The following is a 25,453-nucleotide window of genomic DNA, read 5'->3' as shown; positions in this document are numbered from 1 at the left end:
CATTCGACTTTACGACCACAATCGCTAGCCACGACTGCTCCGCGTCTGGCAGCGCAAATGTTGCCCAGCTGGGTGTACAACAGTGCGGACCAGCTTCCGGCAGCACTACCATCTCTGCGTGCATATAGCCTACTCAACTTACGAACAAATCGTGTAACGACTGGTCTGTCGGAACCAATCGTGGTCAGAAGTCGAGCACTAGCTGTATTCTAGCTTTGGTAATGCCACAAACCACATTCTATGAGGTTACTTTTATTTTAAAAACGTTAAGTCTCATAATAAGCGGAACACCTAATTGTTTTTAGTTACTCTTAACAATCCCTGACTGAAACCAATGGTTCAAGTCTGCTAACAATTCACCTTACCCAGAGGTCATGTTCAGCGTAGTCAAACAGAAGCCACACCTTCCTATCAGCATGGGAGAGAAACACCTTTTGAAGAGAAATGACGTTTGGATGCTTAAGCTCTCGAAGTAACTGCAAAACAAAGGAGGTACATTAACAATTTCTGCCACAAAATAATGTTTAAAAACCCACACCATTTGTAATTCAAAGGCAATATAAACCCCGGGTGATCAATCTTAAAAATCTAATAAGCACCCACAGAATTTTGAGACCAATGCTTCAGAAACAAATGGGAAAAAATCTGTGAGAAAAAGACGCTGAACAGGTATATCTGAGGAAATCTATTTTGCTGTTGTTTGGTTGGTTATTTTGTTTTGATTTTTTGATTGTGGTAAAATATATATAACATAAAAATTACCATTTTAACCATTTTTAAGTGTACAATTCAGTGGCATCCTTTAAGTAAATCCACAATGTTTTGCAATCATCACCACTATCCATTTTGGAATTTTTTTTTGTCATCCCGAACAGAAACTCTGAATCCATTAAACCAGTGATCTCCAACCTTTTTGGCATCAGAAACCAGTTTTGTGGAAGACAATTTTACCACGGACAATGGAAATGGGGTACAAGGCGGTGGTGGTGGATGGTTTTGGGATGAAACCGTTTCACCTCAGATCATTCATTAGGCATTAGGTTCTCATAAGGAGCACGCAACCTAGATCCTTCACATGCGCAGTTCACAATAGGGTTCGAGCTCCTATGAGAATCTAATGCCACTGCTGATCTGACAGGAGGCAGAGCTAAGGTAATGCTTGCTTGCCTGTGGCTCACCTCCTGCTATGCAGCCCAGTTCCTAACAGTACCGGTGCTGGCCCAGAGACCCCCGCATTACACAATAACCCCACTGCCTTTTTCCCCAGGCCCTGGTAATTTCTACTCTACTATCTGTCCCTAAGAATCTTCCTAATCTAGGTATTTCATGTAAGTGGAACCATACAATATGTATCCTTTCATGCCAGGCTTATTTCACTTAGCCTAATTATCTCCATCCATGATGTAGCAAGTATCAATTTCATTCTTTATGAGTAAATACATTCCACTGTAAGCATATGTATATATATCACATTTTGTTTATCCATTCATTTGTTGATGTTCATGGGTTGCTTTCACCTCTGGTTATTGTGATCAATGCTGCTATGAACACTGGTATACCACTACCTGTAGAAAGTCCCTGCTTTCAATGCTTTGAGCAAAAACCTAACAGTGGAAAATGCAGATCAAATTATTGCTCTATGTTTAACTTTTTGAGAAACCACCAAACTTGCAGCTGTGGCATTTTACATTCCCATCTGCAATGCATGAGGATTCCAATTTCTTTATATCCTCACCAACGCAGGTTATTTGTCCCTTTTTGTCCTTAAAAATTAATACATATCCTAATGAGTATGAAGTAGTATCTCACTGTGGTTTTGGTTTGCATTTCCCTAGCGACTAATGGTGTTGAACATCTTTTCACGTGCTTACTGACCACTTGTAGATCGTCTTTAGAGAAATGTCTATTTAATAAGTCCTTTGCCCGTTTTTAAATCAGGTTGTTCTGTTGTTGCTGCTGACTTGTAGGAGTTCTTTACATAGTCCAGATACTAATGCCTTATCAAATATATGATTTACAAAACTTTCTCCCATTCCACGAGTTGTCTAGGCTTTGACATCACATAACAATTGAACTTAAATCTGTAGTTTGTAATCCCTTTTAGAAAATATCAAAGATTATTTGCAACATTAGAAGATGCAACATTCATTAACACCAATTATCACATGAAAATTAAATTGTGCAACCCTATAAGATACAGTACCTAATTTCAGGCATTTAAATTACACAGTAAAGTTGATTAAAATTTTGTTAACTTTTCATAAAATAACAAAGAACAGACAGAAGCATCCAAGGAGAGCATATTTTCATGGGTTTGTGCTTTCTCCTCTCAAAAAAAAATATTGTTTTATTTAAAATATTTTATCTCCTTATTTTATGATAACCAAAGTGGCCTAACAATCCATCCAGGAAAAAGCACCCCTACCCCTGCCAAGCAAAAGCAAAAACAACTGCAACAACAAGAAAAAGTCTCTCATGAAGCCCAGTACAGTGTCTTCATCAGTTAAAACATGTTTCAACAGTGCCTTCCAAATGTGCTCCAAATACTGGACAGCCAGGTGAGAAAATCAAGATCTTAAAACTTGTAATTTCAGTGCCTTTTATAAGAATACTGCCACAAAAATAAGAATCAACGTAAAGTTAACACTATACTGAGGGCTTTGAAATGAACTTCAGCTAAGACTGTAAATCAATTAAATATTCAGTCATATATTAAAGATTATTCTCTGGTGTGATAATTATTTTATTCAGGAGCAAATTATAATATATTATTTTATTCAGGAGCAAGGTTATATTATTTCTGCTTTTAGGATATAATTTTCAAACTTACAAGACTTTGGTGATTATATTATCAATCTTCAGAAACCTACAAGCTAGTATTGACCATTTCCTAATTAATAAACAATGCAAATAATCTGACAGGGAAAGTCCAGATGTTTTGATAATCCTGGATCTCCCAGCTGGCTCAAAGAGGTAGTTTTAATTCTAGTTCAGTGGTTTTCCCTATTATCTCAAAATCAGAACACAGTCCTAAGCTATTTCAAATTCTTTCTAGTAATTGGCAGGGTATACATTATAAGAAAAACCAACAAATTACAGAGTGTTGGCAAAAGATCTCCACAATTATTAGGAACCTAGATATAAAGTTATTCTTAGTGTCTCCTGAATTTCACCTCCAATGAAGGCTTCATTTCACTCTTGTATTCAAAAAACTGCAGCAACCATTTGATTAAGCTCTTCTCCCAGATGCCAAGTATGTACATTCTAGGAAGTGGTAGAACCAGCGATTAATAAATTAACTTTTAAAACACAAAGCCGGTACTTTTAACTACTATGGTCTAATATCAATACCTCCCAAGAGCTAACATTCTAGAGGAATGGATAATGTCCAGATTATGTGTCTTTATAATCCAGAGACACAAAAGTCTTAAATACATACCAGGTAGTAAACTTGACAACGGTGGGCACTGTGTATTTATTCTCACGGCTGCATGGCCAGCTCCTAGCATATGGCCTGGTACCACAGAGGCCCTTATTAACTATTTGGTGAACACATGAATAAATGATTGTGTAAATTAACAAAAGGCACAACTAAACTAAAGGAGGTCATACAACCCACTCTTTGGTTTCTGATCTATGAACTAAGGTCACTGCTTTCTTTATAAAATCCATCTACTTTGTGACTAGGTTGAATGTCCCACACCTGTTACCTCAGCACTTTAGAGAGCCCAAGGCAGGCAGATCACTGAGGTCAGGAGTTCAAGACTATCTTGGCCAACATGATCAAACCCATCTCTAAAAAATACAAAAAATCAGTTGGGTGTGGTGGCGCACACCTGTAATCCCAGGTACTTGGGAGGCTGAGGCAGAAGAATCACTTGAGCCTGAGAAGTGGAGGTTCCAGTGAGCTGAGTTCACGCCAGTGCACTCTAGCCAGTGTGACAGGGCAAGACTCCATCTCAAAACAGAAAGAACAAAAATATTTCTACTTCATTAAATATCAATTGAAAAAAATTTCATAGGGCCAGGCATGGTGGCTCACTCCTATAATCCCAGAACTTTGGGAGGCCAAAGTGGGTGGATCATCTGAGTCGGGAGTTCAAGACCAGCCTAACCAACATGGAGAAACCCTGTCTCTACTAAAAATACAAAAATTAGCTGGATGTGGTGGTACATGCCTGTAATCCCAGCTACTGGGGAGGCTGAGGCAGGAGAATTGCTTGAACCTGGGAGGTGGAGGGTGCTGGTGAGCCGAGATCACACCATCTAACTCCAGCCTGGGCAACAAGAGCAAAACTCTGTCTCAAAAAAAAAAAAAAAAAAAAATGTTCATCTATCTGATTAACCAGACAACAAGTCTCTGAGAATAAAGACTTCATACTGAAAGTAACTACTGCCAGAGTAGTGAAAGATAGTGTTATGGGCTGAACTGTGTTCCCCCAAATTTCATATACTGAAGCTCTAACCCCCAATACCTTGTAATGTAAATATGCTGCATAATGATGTAACAGTCAATAACTGACAGCATATACACTGTTGGTTCCATAAGATTATAATGGAGCTAAAAAATTCATATCACCTAGTGACACACAACCTTCATAATATTGTAGCACAATGTGCATTAACCCGTGTGTGGTGATGCTAGTATAAATACACTTATCACAGTGTCGGTCTCATACAAGTGTAGCAAATATCATTATATACAGCACACAACATTTGATGATGATAACAAATGTCTCTATAACTGGCTTATGTTTTTATTACATTATGCTTTTTATCATTAGAGTGTATCCCTTCGGCTTATTTTTAAAGTTAACTGTATAACAGCCTCAGGCAGGTCCTTCAGGAGCAGTCTGAAAGGTACTGTTATCATAGGAGATGACGGCTCCATGCAAGTTATTGTCCCAAAGACTTTTTCCTTTCCTTTTTTTTTTTTTAAGACAGAGTCTCATATCACCCAGGATGAAGTATGGTGGCACAATCTTGGCTCACTACAACCTCCATCTCCCAGGTTCAAGCAATTCTCATGTCTCAGCCTCCCAAGTAGCTGGGACTACAGGCGCACACCACCACACCCAGCTAATTTTTGTATTTTTTTTTTTTTGGTAGAGACAAGGTTTTGCCACGTTGGCCAGGCTGGTCTTAAACTCCTGGCCTGAGTGATCTGTTCACCTCGGCCTCCCAAAGTGTTGGGAGCCACCATGCCGGGCCTTCCTGAAGACTTTCTAGTGGGCTAAGATGTGGAGGTGGAAGACAATGATATTCATGATCCTGACCCTGTGTAGGCGAGGCTAATGTATGTGGTTCTTAGTTTACAAAAAGACATATGCATTCGTATGTTATTGTAGCACTATTCACAGTAGCAAAGACATGGAATCAACCTAGATGCCCAGCAATAGTGGACTGGACGAAGAAAATGTGGTACATATACACCAAGGTAAATCCACAGCCATAAAAAAGAATAAAATCATGTCTTTTGCAGAAACATGGATGCAGCTGGAGGCCATTACCCTAAACAAATTAACACAGGGACAGAAAACTAAATGCCACATGTTCTCACTTAAAAGTAGGGGCTAAACATTGGGTAAACATGGACATAAAGATGGCAACAATAGACACTGGGAACTAGAAAAGGAGGGAGGGTGAGGCGGGGAAGGAGAAAAACTATAGGTCTCTGCTCCGTCTCTGGGTGATGAGATCATTCACACCCCAAACCTCAGTGACGTGCAATTTACTCATGTAACAAACCTAGGCATGTACCCCCGAACCTAAAAGTTGAAAAAGTAAAAAAATGACTTTTAAAAATAGAAAAAAAGCTTATACAATAAGAATATACATATTTTTGTACAGCTGTACAATGAGCTAAATGTTATTACAATAGTAAAAAAATAAGTTTGTAATGTAAAAAAGTTACAGTAAACTAAAGTTAACTGAAGAAAGTAAAATATGTTTTATAAAGTTAACGCAGCCTAAGTGCACAGTGTTCATCAAGTCTACAGTAGTGTACACTAATGTCCTAGGTCTTCACATTCACTCACTACTCACTGACTCACCCTGAGCAACGCCCAGACCTGTAAGTCTCAGTTATGCTAAGAGTCCTATACATGTAGATGTATCATTTTTTACGGGTTTTTTTTTTGGAGAGGGGGCTCTCGAAGAAGAAAGAATTTGGGGTGAGTGCACAGAGTAAAGTGAAAGCGGGTTATTAAGACAGTAAAGGATTAAAGAATGGCTACTCCATAGGCAGAACAGCCCATTTTTTGTTTATTCCATATTTTTACTGTACCTTTTCTATGTTTCCGTATTTTTACTGTACTTTTTCTGTGTTTATTCCAAATATTTACTGTACTTTTCTATTTAATATGCTCAGAGATACAAATAGTTACTATTGTGTTACAGTTGCCTATAGTATTCCATATAGCAACATGCTGTATAGGTTTGCAGCCTAGAAGGAATAGGCTACAAACAGCCTAGTGTGTGTAGGCTCTACCATCTAGGCTTGTGTAAGTACACTCTGTGATAGCAGGACCTGAAATTGCCTAGTGATGCATCTTTCAGAGCATAGCCCAGTAATTAAATGATGCATGACTACATTGGAGATAAGGCCTTTAAGAAATAATTAAGTTAAAATGAGGTCTTTAGAGGGGGCCTAATCTAATCTGACCGGTGTCCTCCCAAGAAGAGATGATGAGGACATACAGAGAGATACCAGGAGTGTCTCTGAAATGACCATCTGACAAGACAGGAAGAAGGAGGCTATCTGCAAGCCAAAGAAAGAGGTCTCAGAGGAAACTAACCGTGACATCCCCTTGATATTAGGCTTCTAGCCTCCACAACTGTAAGAAAATAAACTACTGCTGTTTAAGTCACCCAGCCTGTAGAATTTTGTTTGGGCAACTAAAGCAAACCATTACAGTGAGTAACTATTACTAATGAATAAGGAAAACACCTTTGTTGTTGGTGGTGTTTTGCTGCTGCTGTTGTTTTTTAAGGGAGATATATTAGGAGACAGATAGGTCACTTTGGGATTAAAAGAGAATGGCCACTGAGGATTGGTGATGGAACTGAGAGTCTCAGTGGACAATTACCTTTAAGTAAATATTTATATTGAAGAAATTCCGAAAGACCTAAGACCTATGCTGCATTTAGCAGGGGTAACATTTGCTAAATGCCTACTACATACCAGGCACTGTCCCATTTTTACAAATGAGGAAACTGAAACAAAGAAATCAAGTAACTTGTTTTGGGTACCAAAAGCTAGTGAAGTGGCAGAACTAGGGTAGGAGGCCAAAGAGTCTAGTGAAGGTGTTAACCGTTACGCATTCCTGTGTGGTTGATGCTCTGATGCTAGGAGAGTAGCAGGTTTCCTTGGTGATGAAAAGAACTTCAGCACTACATGACCCTATTCAGAGCCAAGAGCACATAGATCCTAGTTTTTAATACTGTAGAAGTTATTTTTTACCTTTTTGAAGATTTTGTGTGAAAATATTTTGAAAACAAAAGGTTTAACGATACTCATATAATAGTTTCCATCACAGAAACCAACTACGTTTTCCCCAATTCTGCTACAAGAGAAAACAATCTTACTTTCTGAGTATTAAGATTGCTGTTTTGACTATAGAATTTCACCATAAACTTAATTTATTCCAACTGTTACATACAATATCACATTTCATTTGAACTTCTATAGTACAAATACATAAAAAATAAATACTTAGAACTGTGTCTTCTCAATAAATATCACAATGGTGGGAAAATGGGTTTAAAAAACCTAATATTCACCAAACTATATTGCATTTTTAACATTAACATTTCATAATGTAGCAAAGATTTAAATATAAACTCTAAATGTATGAGTATATTGACAGTTGACTTGAAATCACTGCTAAAAACATAGAAAAACAATTCCAAAATTATTTTAACATATTTAAACCTGTGAAACCTTTTTCAACTAAATTCTTGCAAATTGATAAAAACTGAGGTATGCTTAGGTTAAAGTAGAGGTAAGTAGAAAAGTAAAGTCCGGAGCTTTATCTCGCTCCCCCATCCCAACTATATATAAGGCAGTTTTGTGGAATACTGATGATCCACTTATGTGTAGTTTGAAAAATGTCTACAATAACGGAATTACAGCTCACAGGATATTTTGTAAATGTATAAGACAAACCACTTACAATAAAATGAAGATGAAGATATGCAATGCTCTTTGCTTTTAGAAGAAATTCTCAAGAGTTCCTCCCTCCGTCCTTCCCTCCCTTCTACACTTACTTATGGAGCAAGGACTATATGTCAGACCTAGCACACCCTGGGGAAGAAATGCGTCTAGAGTTGGGAGGGGACAGATAACAATGTAAGTAACCAGACACACAGATCACAAGAACCTCTTTGTAATTACATTTGTAATGAGTGTTATATTAAAGAAACAAACTGGGTATAATCTGAGAGTAACAGAGGTGAATGCTGGGGACACAGGACTTCTTTGAGGAAGAATTAATAAATGCAAAGGAGGAAGGCTTGATAAAAAATGACAATTATTTCATTCTTAACGTTTTCTCATATAAATTTCAAAACTAAATAAAACAGAATATTAAAACAAACCCCTATGTACCATTAGCCACTCACAAGCTTATTTTATTTATACTAATATCCACTCCTCCCACTCAAACCTGGATTATTTTGAAGTAAATCCCAGATATTGTATCATTTCACCTATATTTCAGTATGTATCTCTAAAATATAAGGTCTCTTTTCTCTGACCGCAATGAAAATAATTTACTAATCAGTAACAGTAAGTTATCTAGAAATACCTCACGTTTAAAAATTAAGCAATATAATTCTAAATAACTTACAGATAAAAAGAAAAAATTCACAAAGCAAACTGAAAATATTCTGTACTAATTAACAGAATAAGAGAAGAATTATGCAGTTATTGTTATCTATGTAGAAAAAAGCATTTGATAAAATTCAATATCATTTATGAAAAAAATTCTTAGGAAAGTAAGAATATAACTTCCTAAACTTGATTAATGGCATCTATGAAAAATTTATAGCTACCATTATACTGAATGGTGAAAGTGGAAACATTTTCCTCACAGTTGGGAATAAGTCAAAGATACCTGCTCTCATCATATTCAACATTGTGTGAGATGGCCTAGCCAGTTCAAGAAGAGAAAAAAAAAAAAGAAACAAAAGCATAAATATGGAAAGAAGTAAAAGTACTCCTATTCATAGATGACATAATTATGTAGAAAAAAATCCCAAGGAATCACCAAAAACATAACATATGTAGTATATATCCTGAGACATTTCTAAATGTCTCAGGATACATACTACACTACATATATATATTTTTAAGTAAATATATAATAAATAAATAAAATGGTAAGTATATCTTTCTGCTGGCTTGAAAGTCTTAATACTATTATTCTTTGAATTGATCCAAATTATAATCTCAACAAGTAAAAAAAAGAAACTAATTAGCTGATGTAAAAATTTATATGATAATGCTAAAGAACCTAAAATATCCCAGACAATTCTGACAGAGAATAAAGCTGGTGGCCTTACACCACCTGGCTTCAAGTCTTGCTAGAAAGGTAGAGTTATCTATTGGTATAAGGCTAGACAGAGAGAACAATGGAACAAAACAGAGTCCAAATGTATAAATGTATACTTTTTTTTTTTTTTACAAAGCAATTCTATGGCAAAGAATGTTTTCCAAAAATGATGCTACAACTGTACATTCATATGGGGCGTGGGGCAGGGGGGATTCAAACTCTGTATCATAACACAAACAAAAACTGACTATCTCATAAACTAGAAATAAAAACACTATAAAGCTTTTAGAAGAAAATATTGGGAAATATTTTCACAATCATTGGGTAAAGATTTCTTCAGCCACATACAGAAAACAGTCGTAAGAGGAAAAATTAGTAAGACTTCATAAAAATTAAAAATTTCTGCTCATCTTAGATTGAAGAACCATGATCAAGTACATTAAATGTAGACTTTCATGCTTCTTTCTGTGCTTGAGTGCATTTAGAGTTATCATGATACATGTAAAGATAATCATGTCTGTTTCTGAACTGTTTTGTTTTTTGTTAAAAAAATTTTTTTTGTTAAAGACTAATAAACAGAGAAAAGCATGTATACAATAAGTACACAGCTCAATGAATTTTCACATATATAACCTGTGTAACCAGACCCAGAGCAATATCAAAGAATTGCCAGCACCCTGAAAGCTCTGTATTCCCTCCAAGGATAATCAACATCCTGACTTCTAACACACTAACCATATTTCAATGGCTTTTAATTATTTAAAACTGACTAGTATATACCGAATAGATGTTGAAGAACTGACCATTAACATCCAGATACCTGGTCTCAAGACTGAAAAATATGAAAATTTTATCAATTAAATGAACTACATTTTCCAGCATGGTCTATCTTTAGTTAACAATATCCTCCATCTCACCCTTATTCTTCCCTCATGGATGTAACTCTTACCTGTGTTTCCAAGCCTGGAACTTTCCTCGATTTTCTACTTTAGTTTAGATGTACACCCTTCTCCATTCTCATATACTTCTATCACAGTACTTGACACACTGTTCTTAGATTTATGACTCTTTTTCCTCAACATAGTGTAGTTTAGGCCAGAGATCCTGACTGACTTGCTCTGTTTATTTTTACCTACTTGAGTTGGTTGAAGACTCATTGGTACAGAATCTGGTAAACTTGCAAAATTGTTTAAATCAACATTTCCAGGTCATAATAGACTATTATGGGTAAATATAATAGAAGGGCTGAGACCAACAAAAGCAAAGATTATAATATATATCCTAGAATATTCTGTGTAAAGCTAGAAAAGACAAATTTGGACCCACAGTTTTAAAACAGTAAAAACTGAAGTAAAATCTGAAAAAATAATGCTCAATTTAAACATATGGATAATTACTAAGTAATGCATTAACCCAAAGACTACTTCTCTTTGGAATCAAAATGAGATTCTACTCACAATATGGAAAACTATGCTTCCAAAATAAAAGGGCATAAATGTTTACATACTCAAATGAACAGATACAAGCAATAAAAATCAAATAATACAATCTCATTTTGACATAACTAATTACATTAATCCCATTCAATTAAAATAAAAATATTAACTTTATATGGACTAACATGCCACTTTTACTGCTCTCAATAAAATAACTGAACCCTTCACTGTTAGTGACATTTACTGGGAAAATATATGTTTATATAAACAACTGAAATTTACTTTACCCCAAATGAAGAGTTTATATAGACAGAACTACATGCCCCCTTTACATCTCCTTAATAAATATTTTTTCTACATATAGCTGATATAAAAACTATTCACTAACTTTCAATTAATGTGACATATACAATATAGAGCTTTATATAGTTGGTACTCATAAGTCAGTTGATAATGATGATAAAAAGAACTTCACTTACTGCTATTTCTCTACATGCCGACATAGAGATCCCAGTTCCTTCTATTTGTTTTAAAGCATAGTCTTTATCATCCTTCCTGTAAAAACAAAGTTATTTTAATATATAGATAACTCTATGTGCATTTTAATAAAATATACATAAATATAAATCACATGTTTAATATACATTTGACATCATTCAATATAATCATACAATGTTGTACAAAGAAAAGCTTTTTAGATAACCTAGTCCAGTTCCATTATTTGATGAGGGAAGTTAGCTTCAAAGGAATAAAAATCTGTGGAAGACACAGATTCAGATACAGAGCTTCTGACTCCCAGTAGTAGATTCCTTCTGCTCTAATATATGAACATAACACACACGCATAAAATAAAACTTGCCTTCTAAAACCTATTCAGATATTAGTGGGTCAAAAGAGTTAAGAAATGAATGTGTCCCTAAGGCACAAAATGGTTATAATTTAAAACATGTTATAGCAATCATAATTTGATAATAAATAATTCAGGTCATCTCCAAAGACTTTCAAAGACACTCATGCAACATGTGTTTATTGAACACTTACTATGTACCCAGAGCTGTGCTAGGTACTGAGGATACAACAGGTTCCTTCTTTTAGAGTTTTCTGTGTCTATTGGCCTAAAAAGATAAGCAACCCACCACAATAAAGTATGATAAGTGCTATGATATGGCAAGTGCAATAGAAAAGGTTACTCAAAGGGGACTTTGGTGTAGGACGAAGCAAAGACTACTCAGAGGAAATGCCACCTAACTGAGGCCTAAATGGGTGTTCTCAAAACTTTTGGTCCCAGAATCCCATTATTCTCTTGAAAATTACGGTGGACCTTGACGAGCTTTGGCTTATTATGTCTGTCACAATATGTACCCTGTATGAATTTAAAAATGAGAACTTTTAAAACTACAAAATATAGATCCACTAGCCACCAGAGCAATGGAGTGGCATCATCACATGGTGAATCACCTCTGAAAGAGATCCATTAGATACTCACTAGGATGAGAATGAAAAAAGCAAATAATGTCATAATATTATTACAAAAATAGTGTTGATCTTGCAGACCCTCTAAAAGGATCTCATAGACACCCAAGGGGCTCCAGGATCACACTTTGATAACGTGTGTGTGTGTGTCTGTGTGTGTGTGTGTGTGTGTGAATGAAAAGTGGTTAAAGGGTATAAACATAGAGTAAGATAAAAGGAATAAATTCAGCCGGGTGTGTTAGCTCACACCTGTAATCCCAGCCCTTTGGGAGTGAGAGGCGTGCAATCACTTGAGGTCAGGAGTTTAAGGACAACCTGGCCAACATGGTGAAACCCTGTCTCTACTAAAAATACAAAAATTAGTAAGTTGGTCATGGTGGTGTGCAGCTGTAGTCCCAGCTACTAAGGAGGCTGAGGCGGGGAGGATCACTTGAACCCAGGAGACGGAGGTTGCAGTAAGCTGAGATTGTGCCACTGCATTTCAGCCTGGGCAACAGAGACTCTGTCTCATAAATAAACAAATGGAATAAATTCAATATTTGATAGCAGAGTGGGATGACTATAGTTAACAAAAATATACTGTAGTTGGATGACAGACATCCTGAGTTCCCCGACTTGATCCCTACGTATTATATAGATGTAACGACAAATGTTCTCATGTAACTCATAAATTTGGGTGCACACACACACACAGACTTAAGAAGTTTTTCAGGAAGAAAAGGAGGCACTGGGAAGATAAATCAGTAGTTATATGAGACACCCCAAGAAGTGGAAACAGTATATACAAAGTTACAGAAGCATGGAAAGGGTCTGGCATGCTCAGAGAATAGTAAAGACTAGCAGCAAGTAGTTTAATATCACTAAAACTGTCACAAAATAAATGGCTACCAGTGACAGCCCTGAGGACAGGTGAGATTTTAGAAATAGGCGGCTGGGCACAGTGGCTCACGCTTGTAATCCCAGCACTCTGGGAGGCTGTGGCGGGCAGATCACCTGAGGTCAGGAGTTCGAGCAGCCTGGCCAACACAGTGAAACCTGTCTCTACTAAAAATATAAAAAACTAGCCGGGCATGGTGATGGGCACCTGTAATCCCAGCTACTCGGAAGGCTGAGGCAAGAGAATCACTTGAACCCAGGAGGCAGAGGTTGTAGTGAGCCGAGATCGTGCCACTGCACTCCAGCCTGGGCAACAAGAGCGAAACTCCATCTCAAAAAAAAAAAAAAAAGAAATAGGCAAGGTAAGATGAGGAATCTTTTATGCCACCTGTCTCAAAAGAGGTGTGTAGAGTGTGCAAAACAAGTAAAAAGAAAATAAAAGAATAAAGCTGACAGAAAAACTTGTGTGAGAAAACCAAAAATAAGAAGATACGACCATGATGAAAATTCACCTTTAAGAGGTGGGAGGAGTGGGATGAAAATATAAAATGGCTGCAAAAGATTGGTTAAAAAAACTGAGCAATGTTTTGGTTAAAGAGCATATAGAACACACAAATCAAACTACACTGCTTCCTAAAACTCAAACTATGGTAAAGAGAATTTTTGAAAGATATAAGGCCAATAAGGATAAAAACTGACAAAGAGGATAGCATAAAAATGTGGAAATTAGAAAGCAAATAGACAAAAAGTAGCCGATTAAGAGGATTCAAGAAAACAAAATCAGAAGCCAACAGTGAAGAAAGCCAAGAACCAATTAGATTTACATAGCAAAATCATGCAATGGCAGAGAACTGAGACTAGGAGATACTGCTAGAAGTAGAAATGGCTGAATGAAAGACAACGTGGAGGAGATATCCTAGAATAGAATAGTAAGACAAAGTGAGAGAGGGGGAAAAGAAAAATAGGAAAATTGGAGGAGCAGTTCAAGCAACTCAAGAAAACTTCCAAATTGAAAGATAATTTCCAAAACTGGAACGGTCTACCAAAATCCCATCACAATTAAATGAAAATAGGCCTATCCCAGATACAATATCTAGATATTTCAGAAAAGTAAAGACAAACAGTACATTTTACATTTTACAACCTTCCAGTGGAGACAGGTAACAAATCACTTAGAAAGGGATCAGGAATCAGCCAGGCACTGTGACTCACATCTATTATCCCAGCACTTTGGGAAGCCCAGGCAGGTGGATCATAAAGTCAACAGATGGAGACCATCCTGGCCAACATGGTGAAACCCCGTCATTACTAAAAATACAAAAATTAGCTGGGTGTGCTGGTGCATGCCTCTTGTCCCAGCTACTCGAGAGGCTGAGGCAGGAGAATTGCTTGAACCGGGGAGGTGGAGGTTGCAGTGAGCTGAGATCACGCCACTGCACTCCAAAAAAAAAAAAAGGAAGGAAGGAGATTAGGAATCTGGAGACCTTTGGTCCTCTCAAAATGAGTTTTGCAAGCTAGATGTTCTAGACTAGCTCTGCATTGTATAAAATCATTATGTATTAATTATATTGTCAACAAATGTGGTTTAGGGTTTAAGCTCTGTGTAGGAGTCTGTTCTGGAGAATTAAATTTTCAGCTGCAATGATAGGAAAATATTCTAGAATAGCAAACCAGATCAAGAAGCTTATACTAGAATGTAAATCAGTACACTACTTCTTTCATGGAAAAAGATATGCTTTAGGGAAAACAAAACAGCTGAAATAATCACTGTGTTTAGTCATGTAGTAAGAACTGCGAATTACCTAAAGGCTAATGTGTAGGTCTAAGATTTAATTATCTTATACATGTGATAATGTGTAAGATTATAAACAACTGCCATTGCATGCCGAGATCCGATGGTTATTAACAGGGAAGAGTCTGTGAGAATGCTAGACTATGACATAAAATCTTAGTGACTATGCAAGATAATAAACCAGTTTGGTCTGAATACTTTAGAGATGTGAAAGGAACAGCCTAAATTGCTTTGGTGTGATATCTTTGGTATTTTTAATGACTACAGTATTTCCAACTAGGGAAAAAAAGCAAAAGGTCAAAAAAAAAAAAAAAAAACAGATGTCTCTGAAATATATATTCTTGGGCCTTAGCCATATTTTAAATCATTTTTTAAAACAATTAAAGGTCCTAATAATTATTGTTGTTCTTTTTTTTTTTTTTTTTTTTTTGAGACAAAGTCTCACTCTGTCACTCAGGCTGGCATGCAGTGGCGTGATCTAGGCTCAATGCAACCTTCACCTCCTGAGTTCAAGCCATTCTCCTGCCTCAACCTCCCAAGTAGCTGGGATTGCAGTCACCCACCACCATCTCTGGCTAATTTTTGTGTTATGTTGTCCAGGCTGATCTCAAACTCCTGATCTCGGGTGATCCGCCCGCCTATGCCTCCCAAAGTGCTAGGCTTACAGGCATGAGCCACCACACCCAGCTATTCGTGCTTTATTTTCAAAAACTGCCTAGAACTATTTCTTACCTTGGATATCAGGACTTAGGTTAACAACTGTATCATTTAAAACTCTTCTAGATTTAGATCCCAAATTCAGAATAACAAAGCTAATAAAATGCATTTTATGCCTAAAACATCTTTAAATTTCCTGGAATGGCCACAAGGTAACACAAAGATTTACTCCTTTACCTTAAAAAAGGAGGGATAATAGAAATAATTAGATTTGGTCAATATTCCATTAAATAACAATGTTATTTAATGCAAAATTATAAAAATTCTTATTTCTAAATTAATTTAGTAAATCACAAGAGAAATTTGGGCTCTATAAATCAATTATATGCAAATAAAACATTAATGAATACATCTTCAATGGTTATATACTTTAAGTTGAGAAAAGGCAAACTCATGCTCATAAAACAAAAATTGGTACAATAACTACTACAATTTGATTTTTGTTTCTAGATTTCAGCATCCTTATTGAAAGAGCCACGTAGATTTGTCAAAGTCCTCACTATTCGTAGTATGTTCTAACTCCCTGCACAATTACTGGCTGAATCTGTGTATTATATGCCAATAGATGATCCAGCCTTTTCTATTCTAATAATTCTAGCTAAGAATACTTATCACTGATGGAAACAACTATTTTCCTTTGCTAGGTACTTAATCAGCTGTATATGGTCTTAGATTAGGTGTCTGGCTATTTTTAAAGTATCATTAGACAAAGACTGCACTTGAACACGCTCCAGTGACTTTGCCAGATTCTATTAAGAACTAACGCAGCAGTAAAATACCTTGGCTCTGTAGCTCTGAATTACAGCACCACAACAAATCCTCAAATTACTAAAGCTCTGTTCCAGCCAGAGACCTCAAACTGAAGATTCTTAAGAATCTTCCAGAAGATGATCTTAGAGACAAATATAGCTTCTACCCAAGACTTTTGGATCAAGAAGAATGAAAAAGACAGCTTCTAGTCAGTGCCCATGGAACAAGGATCTAGATGACCAGAACCATAGATTATCATGCTTTAACTTGCATGCTCTTTTTTGTGTCCACGCTATTTTCTTTCCTCTAGTTTAAATTTCTGAATTAACAGGCATTTGTTAACTCCAATAACGATATCTATAAGACCTTACCATTAATATTGCTTTGTGCATTCCTAGTCACTCTGTGTATGAGTCTACTGTCAGTCTACAATTTGCTCAGGATTTTACTAAAATATGCAATCAAACCAATGGTTGAGATTGTAGCCACTTTCTTTTGGGTACAACTCAGCTTACTCTTGTTCCTAGGCAATTACATTCAACTACTAAGCAATTTTTTAAATAGTAAACCAAAAATAGTGAACAGGACAGATACCCCTATGACATCATACTTAGGAAAGTTTCTGTCAACACCAAAACCACACTTAGGGATGCTGGCTCTTGACTTAGAAGTGGAATATGAACTCTGTTAATAATCTCTCAGTATTTATCAGTGTTAAATTACTCAAATGTGACCTCCAGAATCTTAAATGTGTACAGCCATTTTTGGTTCAAATGACTCAACAGCTAACCTTAAAATAATAACAAAAGGTATACATAGAAAACTGACTTCAGTCCAACAACAGATGAGGCTGTCTTAATAATCTCCTATCTCCTAGCAATGGTAAAGATCTAAATTTCATTGAATAATTATCTGAATACCCTGAATCTGGCCAAAAGGAGGGTCTGAGAAAGTGAAATGAAGCCCCACTGATAATCATATTATGATTTTCCTAACAGATCAGTAGCATGGCCAGTAGCAATGGTCCCCAGCTCTGCTTCACTCCTTCCAAACTGAATGCTGAAGCACCTAATTACCAAACTGACCTCACTTCATGACAGTATCGAATCCAGATCTGGTCTACTTCCCCTAGTCTTTCCTTAGAATCATTCAGCCCAAACCCAATCCCTATAAAGCACTTGCTTTCTTTTTTTTTTTTTTCTTTTTTTTGAGATGGAGTTTCGCTGTTGTTACCCAGGCTGGAGTGCAATGGCGCAATCTCGGCTCACCGCAACCTCTGTCTCCTGGGTTCAAGCAATTCTCCTGCCTCAGCCTCCCGAGTAGCTGGGACTACAGGTGTGTGCCATCATGCCCAGCTAATGTTTTGTATTTTTAGTAGAGATGGGGTTTCACCATGTTGACCAGGATGGTCTCAATCTCTTGACCTCATGATCCACCCGTCTCAGCATCCCAAAGTGCTGGGGGATTATAGGCGTGAGCCACACACTTGCTCTTTTCTTACTGAGATGCCTCATACTTCATCTGACATGAGCTCTCCCTTGCTAGAGCACGCTAATAAATTTTGACTAAGGTACGCTCCTGGTGGTATTTATCATTTATCATGCCCAATAATCTTACACAAGATTTCAATGCATCACAGCAAATTAAACAGCCCTTTCTTTTAAATGAGGTGAAACCTGAAAGGGCACATTCTAGCTAGTTATGCTACATTTTCTTTAAGGTTCCTTGCCACATTAACACATACTGCTCTTTTGATCATTCTGTCAAATAAAATACACAAGATAACTTTTTAGTTAATGACATAAGTTTATTCAAAAGATTATTAGAACTATTAGTTCTAGATTTGTGGGAATTTCCTGGCAATTTGGGGGCAAGTTCCTGTGCTTGGCACTGTTATAATCTCTGAGATACGGCACTGAAGAAGATAGATTCAACAGGAATTACTTTCAAGTTTCTTGGCAGCTCCATATGCCAAGCTCTAAGAAGTTACAAGGCTTCTTATAAACTTAGCAATAAATACCTCTCATCTGCATTATCTCATGAAATTCAATTCAGCTTTATATTTCAAATTCATCTTTACCTTGTTTGGAGAAACAGCAGAGCTTTAAAAAAAATACATTTGCCTTGGAGTTTGAAAGAAACACTTGGTCTTTTCCTGTCTGTTTCAGTTATAAAATTAGAGTACATTATCAGAATTAGAATGTGGAAGTTTTCCACTAAATTATTTATCAATCAGTCTTTCTTAAACTATCTTCCCAAAGTCATCTACCTTAACAACAACTCTATTAAGAAAAACATTACACTTACTGCATCTTCACTTCAAGAACCATATTTTGACATTGATCATTTATAATCATTCTTTTCTCCTTAACATTCATGTTGGAAAATATAGGCAACCCTAAAAGCAGAAATTAATGTACAAGAATACTTCTGTACCCAAATGGTTAGTATTTCCTGCTATTTCATATATCTACCTAATTTATTTCTATTTGGCCTGAAACACATTTTTCTTAAAAGCACTATTACATTCAGACATGTGAATGCACCTGAACATTTCTGAAGTGTCCGTGTTATACTCTTAAGTGTTATTATAAATAAGTACTCAAGAGTGATGTGCTAATAAGGCACCCTAAAAATGTCTTTGTCTCCTTAACTGACTTTCTAACATTTCTATCTCTTTACCAATATAGCCACCAAATACAGAAAGTTACTTTCTACCCCATCAACAATACTCAGTAATTAAAGAATATTTTATGAATGTTAGTTGTTGAAAAAATAAGATGAGATCTGAAATCATTACAACTCTGCCTCTCACTTAGAGAGTCTTTACTGCACCATTAGCAACACAATGTTAGACCTGCCTGAGTTTATAAACAAAAATATCTGACCACAAGCTTTGCTATTTAAAGAAATTTTATACCTTCTCACTCTTGCACTCTTTATCAATTATTTCCAGGATCCTTTAAGACTAACATTTAACATTACTTAATGGTTCTCATTTAAATTGATAAGGATATGGAGGAATGGCTACCATTCCACATGCCTTGCTACTAAGAGTATAAACTTGTACAAACATGCTAGGGACCAATCTGGCATAGTGATTAAGTACAGCATGTGTATTTCCTATGCCAGCCAATGTGTCTGCTGATTATAAACCACAGGAAAAGTTTCATATAGCTGCAAAAAGAAGCATCTTTGCAGATGCAAACAGAGGTATCATTGGAAATAGATAAGTAACCTGTGGTATATGCATTTAAAGATACATTTAAAGAGAATACATGGTCAACAGTCAGGAACTGAATGTGTGTGTGTGTTTATATGAGTGGAAAAATTTTATTTAAAACAATGAGATTTACACTATGCAATTATTTATATAAAATAAATAAATATATTTTGCTATTTTCAGTATACAAATAAGCAAGAGGAGTGATAAACTCACCTTGGCTGCCTAATAATAGTCCCAGATACAGGTATGGTGTTTTGCATGAATTAAAAACTGGAAAGAAGAAACCTGCCACATTTTCCCGTCTCCTCCTACTCACCACCCACCCCCAATTACACTTAAGACAGAGGTGGATTAAGGTCTCACTATAATTAGGTAAATAGGTAACATCCTACCAAAAGTGAAATAACCACACAGAGAGAGAAAAGGTCAGTATATGTCACAATGGATGGGGCTGAATGATGGGAGCATCAGCGGCCAGCAAATCTCACAAGGCAGGGTCATTTAGGGTCATCGAGCTTAAGTCTTGAAGCAGTGTTAATATTAACCTTTTCTATTTGAGAATTTCATACCATTCTGTAAAAAAAAAAAAAAAAAAAATACTCTAATAGATTTATAGGCCCTAAGTTCTCCTAATTCTTGAACCAAATTCAATGTTATTTGAGAGGAGGAAACCATGTCATTTCCCAACAGTCAGAAAAACACCATTGCCTCTAACTTTCCAGAATACCAAAAAGCCCATTTCTCTGCAAATGAATGGGACTCTTCAATCAATGGGATTTCCTCGCAAGAAGACCAGGAATAGGATTTCTATAAGATGATGATGACATTTAGCAAGCACTTTTCATATATCAAGATACTAGGCATTTAAGACACATGTTGAAGCCAGCATCACATGGGCTCTGAAATTATTTATATAAAATATGTATTTTACATTTAAGTATGTATAATAGGGTATTCATATATGCTCTTTCTATACATATATGTATACACAAATAAATATATAAAAAATAGCATAAATATGTACACATATATAATATATACATTTACATATCTGCAAATAGATACAAAGCTACATAAAGATATACATGTATATATAGAAGAGAATGAGAAAAGAGGAAGATGAGACAATTTCTTATTATACTTAGGTCACTGACTGCCTACAGTACTATTTTTAACTTATAAGGCCATTAGAACAATTTTATAGGTATTTCATAAAGAAAAAATATCATAGTTATATAGTTTACATAGCTTATTACACTGTCACATTTTTTCCCATTTTTTAATTGTGGTAAAATATGATTAACATAAAATTTACCTTCTTAATCATTTTTAAGAGTACAGTTCAAAGGCATTAAATACCTTTATAATGTGTATAACCATCACCACCATCCATCTCCAGAACACTTTTCATCTTGTGTAAAGAAACCAAAACCACTAAACAATAAGTCCCCCTTCACCATGCCCCCAGCTCCTAGCAACCATCATTCCACTTTCTGTCTCTGTGATCTTAACTATTCTAAGTACTTCATGGAAGTGGAAACATACAGTATTTATCTTTTTGTAACTGGCTTATTTCACTTAAGCAAAATGTCCTGATTCATCTAGCTTGTATCATATATCAGGATTTCCTTCCTTTTTAAGGTTTACTAATGATCCTTACACATTTGCTCATCTATTCATCCTTCAATGGGCACTTAGGTTGCTTCTATGTTTTAGCTACTGCAAATAATACTGCTATTACCATGCAGTATTTATATATTTGTGTGATACATGCAAAGAGGAATTTATATCCCTCTCTAAAGGTGTCCTTTGAATTATTTGGGGTATATATCCAGAAGTGGAATTGCTGAATATAGTAATTCCATTTTTAAGACACTACTAATGCTGTTTTCCACAGTGGCTATATTATTTAACATCGCCACCAACAGTGCACAAGAGTTCCAATTTCTCCACAATCTTGCCAACATTTGTCATTTTGTTTTTGTTTTCTATAGTAGCCATTCTAACGAGGGTGAGGTGTACCTCATTGTAGTTTTGATTTATATTTTCCTAATGGTTATTGGTGTTGAGTATCTTTGTATATACTTCTTAGCCACTGGCATATCTTCTTTGGAGAAATGTTTATTCAAGTCCTTTGCCAATTTTTGAAATCAGGTTGTTTTTTAGTTGTTGAGTTTTAGGAGCTCTCTACATATGCTGGTTATTAATCCGTTATCAGATATGTGATTTGGAAATATTTTCTCCCATTCTGTTGGTTGTCTTTTCACTGTGTTGATAGGGTCTTTGGATCCAAGAAAATTTAAAATTTTCATGAAGTTCAATTTGTCCATTTTTAAAATTTTATTGGTGCCATATCCAAGAATCAAAACTTTTGCCCTATGTTATCTTCTAAGAGTTTTACTGAGTTTTTTAATTTTTAAGAGATGGGGTCTTGCTTTGTTGCCGAGGCTGGAAGGCAGTAGCACAATCATAGCTCATGCCACCTCGAATTCCTGTGCTCAAGCGACTTTCCTGACTCAGTTTCCTGAGTGGCTGGGACTACAGGTGTGTACCATGATCAGCCTTTTTTTTTTTTTTTTTTTTTTTTTTTTTTTTTCATTTGTTGTAGAGACAAGGTCTCACCATCTTGCCCAGGCTGGTCTCTAACACCTGGGCTCAAGTGATCCTCCCTCCTCAGCCTCCAAAAGTGCTGGGATCACAAGCATGAGCCACCACACCTGGCCAGAGTTTTACTGTCTTAGGTTTCACATCTATAACTTTAATCCATTTAAACGTAATTTTTGTATGTGGTGTTAGGTAGGATTCAACTTCATTCTTTTGAATGTGGATATACAATTTTCTCAGTACATTTTGTTGAAAAGGCTGTCTTCTCCCCCACTGAATAGCCTTAGCATCCTTATCAAAAGTCATTTGACCATATGTGCAAGAGTTCATTTCTAGGGTCTCTATTCTTCTCCACTGGTCTACACTTCTGACTTTATGCCACTACCATACTATTTTGATTACTGTAGCTTTGTAATAAATTTTGAAATTGGGAACTGTGAGTCCTACAGTTTTGTTCTCCTTTTTCAAGACTGTTGTGACTATGTGGAGTCCCTAGACTTTCTCTATGAATTTCAGAATAGGTTTTTTCTTTTTTTTAGTTGTTGCACTGAATCTGTAGATTAATTTGGGCCCTGTTGACATTTTAACCATATTAAATCTTCCAATTCATGAACATAAGACATGTTTCCATCAATTTATGTCTTCAGTTTCTTTCAGCAATGTGTTACAGTTTTCACTGAACAAGACATTGTCTTTTATTCTTTTTGATGTTTTATAAATGGAATTTCTTCATAATCTTTTCACATTGTTATCTGTTAGTATACAGAAATGCAACTGATTTTTATATATCGACTTTTATTTTGCTACTTTGCTCAATTCATTTATTACGTGTGTATGAATGTGTAATCTTTAAGATTTTCTATATATAAGATCATATAATCTGCCTTTTAATTCTTTTACTTAATTGCTCTAATTAGACCTTCCAGTACTATAACACATGGAAGTGGTAAACGCTGGCATCCCTGCCTTGTTCCTGGTACTAGAGGAAAAGTGCTCGGTCTTTCACCATTGAGTATAATGTTCACTGTTAGTTTCTCATATATAGCTCGTATCATGTTGAGGTAGTTTCCTTTTATTCCTAGTTTGTTGAGTTTTTATGATGAAAGGGTGATGAATTTTGTCAGATTTTTTTCCTGCATCAATTGAGATGAACAAGTGTTTTTCTCTTCATTCGGTTAATGTGGTATATTACAACAATTTATATGTTTTTCTCTTCGTTCAGTTAATGTGGTATATTACAACATATTTTCATATGTTGAACCATGTTTGCATTTCAGGAATAAAAGGTAATAATAAACATGGTAAATAAATAAAATAATTTGGTCATGGAATATAATCCCATTAATATGCTGTTGAATTTATGTTGCAAGTATTTTTTGAAGAATTTCTGCACAATGATCACAAGAGATATTGGTCTGCAGTTTTCTTAGAGTGCTTGTCTGGCTTTGGTACTGGGGTAATGCTGGCCTCATACAGAATGAGTTAAGAAGTGTTTCCTCCACTTCAATTTTTTTTGAAAAGTTTTAGAGGGACTGGTATCAGTTCTTAAATTGTTTGGTAGAATTAACCAATGAAGCCATCAGGTCCCAGGCTTTTTTAATCAAGAGCTTTTTGATTACTGATTCAATTTCCTTAGCTATATGTCTAGTCAGTTTTTCCATTTCTTCACGATTTAGTTTTTGTAGGTTTTATGTTTGTAGGAATTGGCCCATTTCATCTAGGTTATCTGCTTTATTGGCATACAATTATGTTCATAGTAATCTTATAAATAAAGTACTACTTTTTGTTTCTGTAGAATCAGAGGTAATACTCCTCCTTTCTTTTCTAATTTTATCAACTTGAGTCTCCTTACTTTTTTTTTTTTCTTGGTCCACATAGCTACAGGTTTGTCAATTTTGTTGATCTTTTCAGAGAACCACATTCTTGGGTTTGTTATTTTTTCTATACATTTTATTCTCTATTTTGTGTATCTCTGCCCCCTACTCTTTTATTTCCTTCCTTTTGCCAGCTTTGGGTTTAGTTTGTTCTTTTTCTAGCTCCTTAGGTTGTTGGTTTGAGATTGTTCTTGTTTTTTAAGGTAGGCATTTATAGCTATAAAATTACCTCTTACTACTGATTTTGCTGTGTCCCATAAGTTTTGGTATGTTGTGTTTTCGTTTTCATTTGTCTCTAGGCATTTTCTAATTTATCTTGTAATTTCTTCTTTGAATCAATAGAAGTTTAAAGAGTGTGTTAATTTCCAAAATTTTGTGAATTGTCCAGTTTTACTTCTGTCTCTAATTTCTAACTTTACCTCATTGTGGCTGGAGGATACATTTTGTATGATACCTATCTTAAAAAATATATTGAGACTTAATCTGTGCCCTAACATATTGCCTGATGTCAACATATTGACATCCTGAAAAATGTCCCATGTGTACCTGAAAAGAATGGGTACACTGTTGTTAGGTAAAATATTCTGTAAATGTATCTGTTAGATCTAGTTAGTTTACTGTGTTAAGTCTTTTATTTCCTTACTTATCTTCTCTCCATCACTGAGAGAAGGTACTGAAGTCTCCATCTTCATTATCCCAGAACTGTCTCTCTCTATCAATTTTTTCCTTTTATGCATTTTGATGATCTATCATTAGGTACATAAATGCTTATAATTGTTATATCTTTCTGTTGTAGTGAATTTTGTACTAACATATAATCTCTTTCTTTGTCTCAATTTAATTTGGAAACATTTCAGCCATTATTTCTTCAAATATGCTCTCTCCCCGCTTCTTCTCCTTCTGGAATTCCCACAATGCCTATGTTGGTCCTCTTGATTGGAGTCCTACAGGTCACTTAGACTCTGTTCACTTTTCTTCAACCCTTTCTCCTTCTGTTCCTCAGACTTGTTCCCATTTCAATTGTCTTTTAGGTTTTTAGGTTTTCTATCTCTTAACTGACATTTCCATTTTGTTTCTAGATGTTTTGTTGTTGGGGGGGGGGTGGTGTGTGTGTGTGTGTGTGTGTGTGTGTGTGTGTGTGTGTGTGTGTG

General features: G+C 35.7%; 1 protein-coding gene across 5 annotated transcripts in view; it reads right to left on the bottom strand.

Moving 5' to 3' along the window:
• CDK8 (cyclin dependent kinase 8) overlaps window positions 1-25,453 on the bottom strand; it is a 134,584-nt gene that overhangs the window by 52,337 nt on the left and 56,794 nt on the right. For 4 of the 5 annotated variants that reach the window (XM_032294362.1, XM_032294358.1, XM_032294359.1 and 1 more), the window contains exons 2-3: window positions 11,470-11,545; window positions 366-476 (exon numbers count right to left, since the gene is read on the bottom strand). Coding sequence is in view for 3 of the 5 variants with exons in the window: in XM_032294358.1 (XP_032150249.1) it covers window positions 366-476; window positions 11,470-11,545 (187 nt within the window). In the remaining 2 variants the exon portion in view is untranslated. The remainder of the gene's footprint in view (window positions 1-365; window positions 477-11,469; window positions 11,546-25,453) is intronic. The other variant, XM_032294361.1, reaches the window with a different exon arrangement.

The sequence above is a fragment of the Sapajus apella genome, unplaced genomic scaffold (genome assembly GCF_009761245.1).
Source record: "Sapajus apella isolate SASKATOON/1434 unplaced genomic scaffold, GSC_monkey_1.0 scaffold32, whole genome shotgun sequence".
NCBI classification, from domain to species: Eukaryota; Metazoa; Chordata; class Mammalia; order Primates; family Cebidae; genus Sapajus; species Sapajus apella.
Note: the sequence above shows the minus strand (reverse complement) of the source record. Positions and strands in the feature narration are given on the sequence as shown.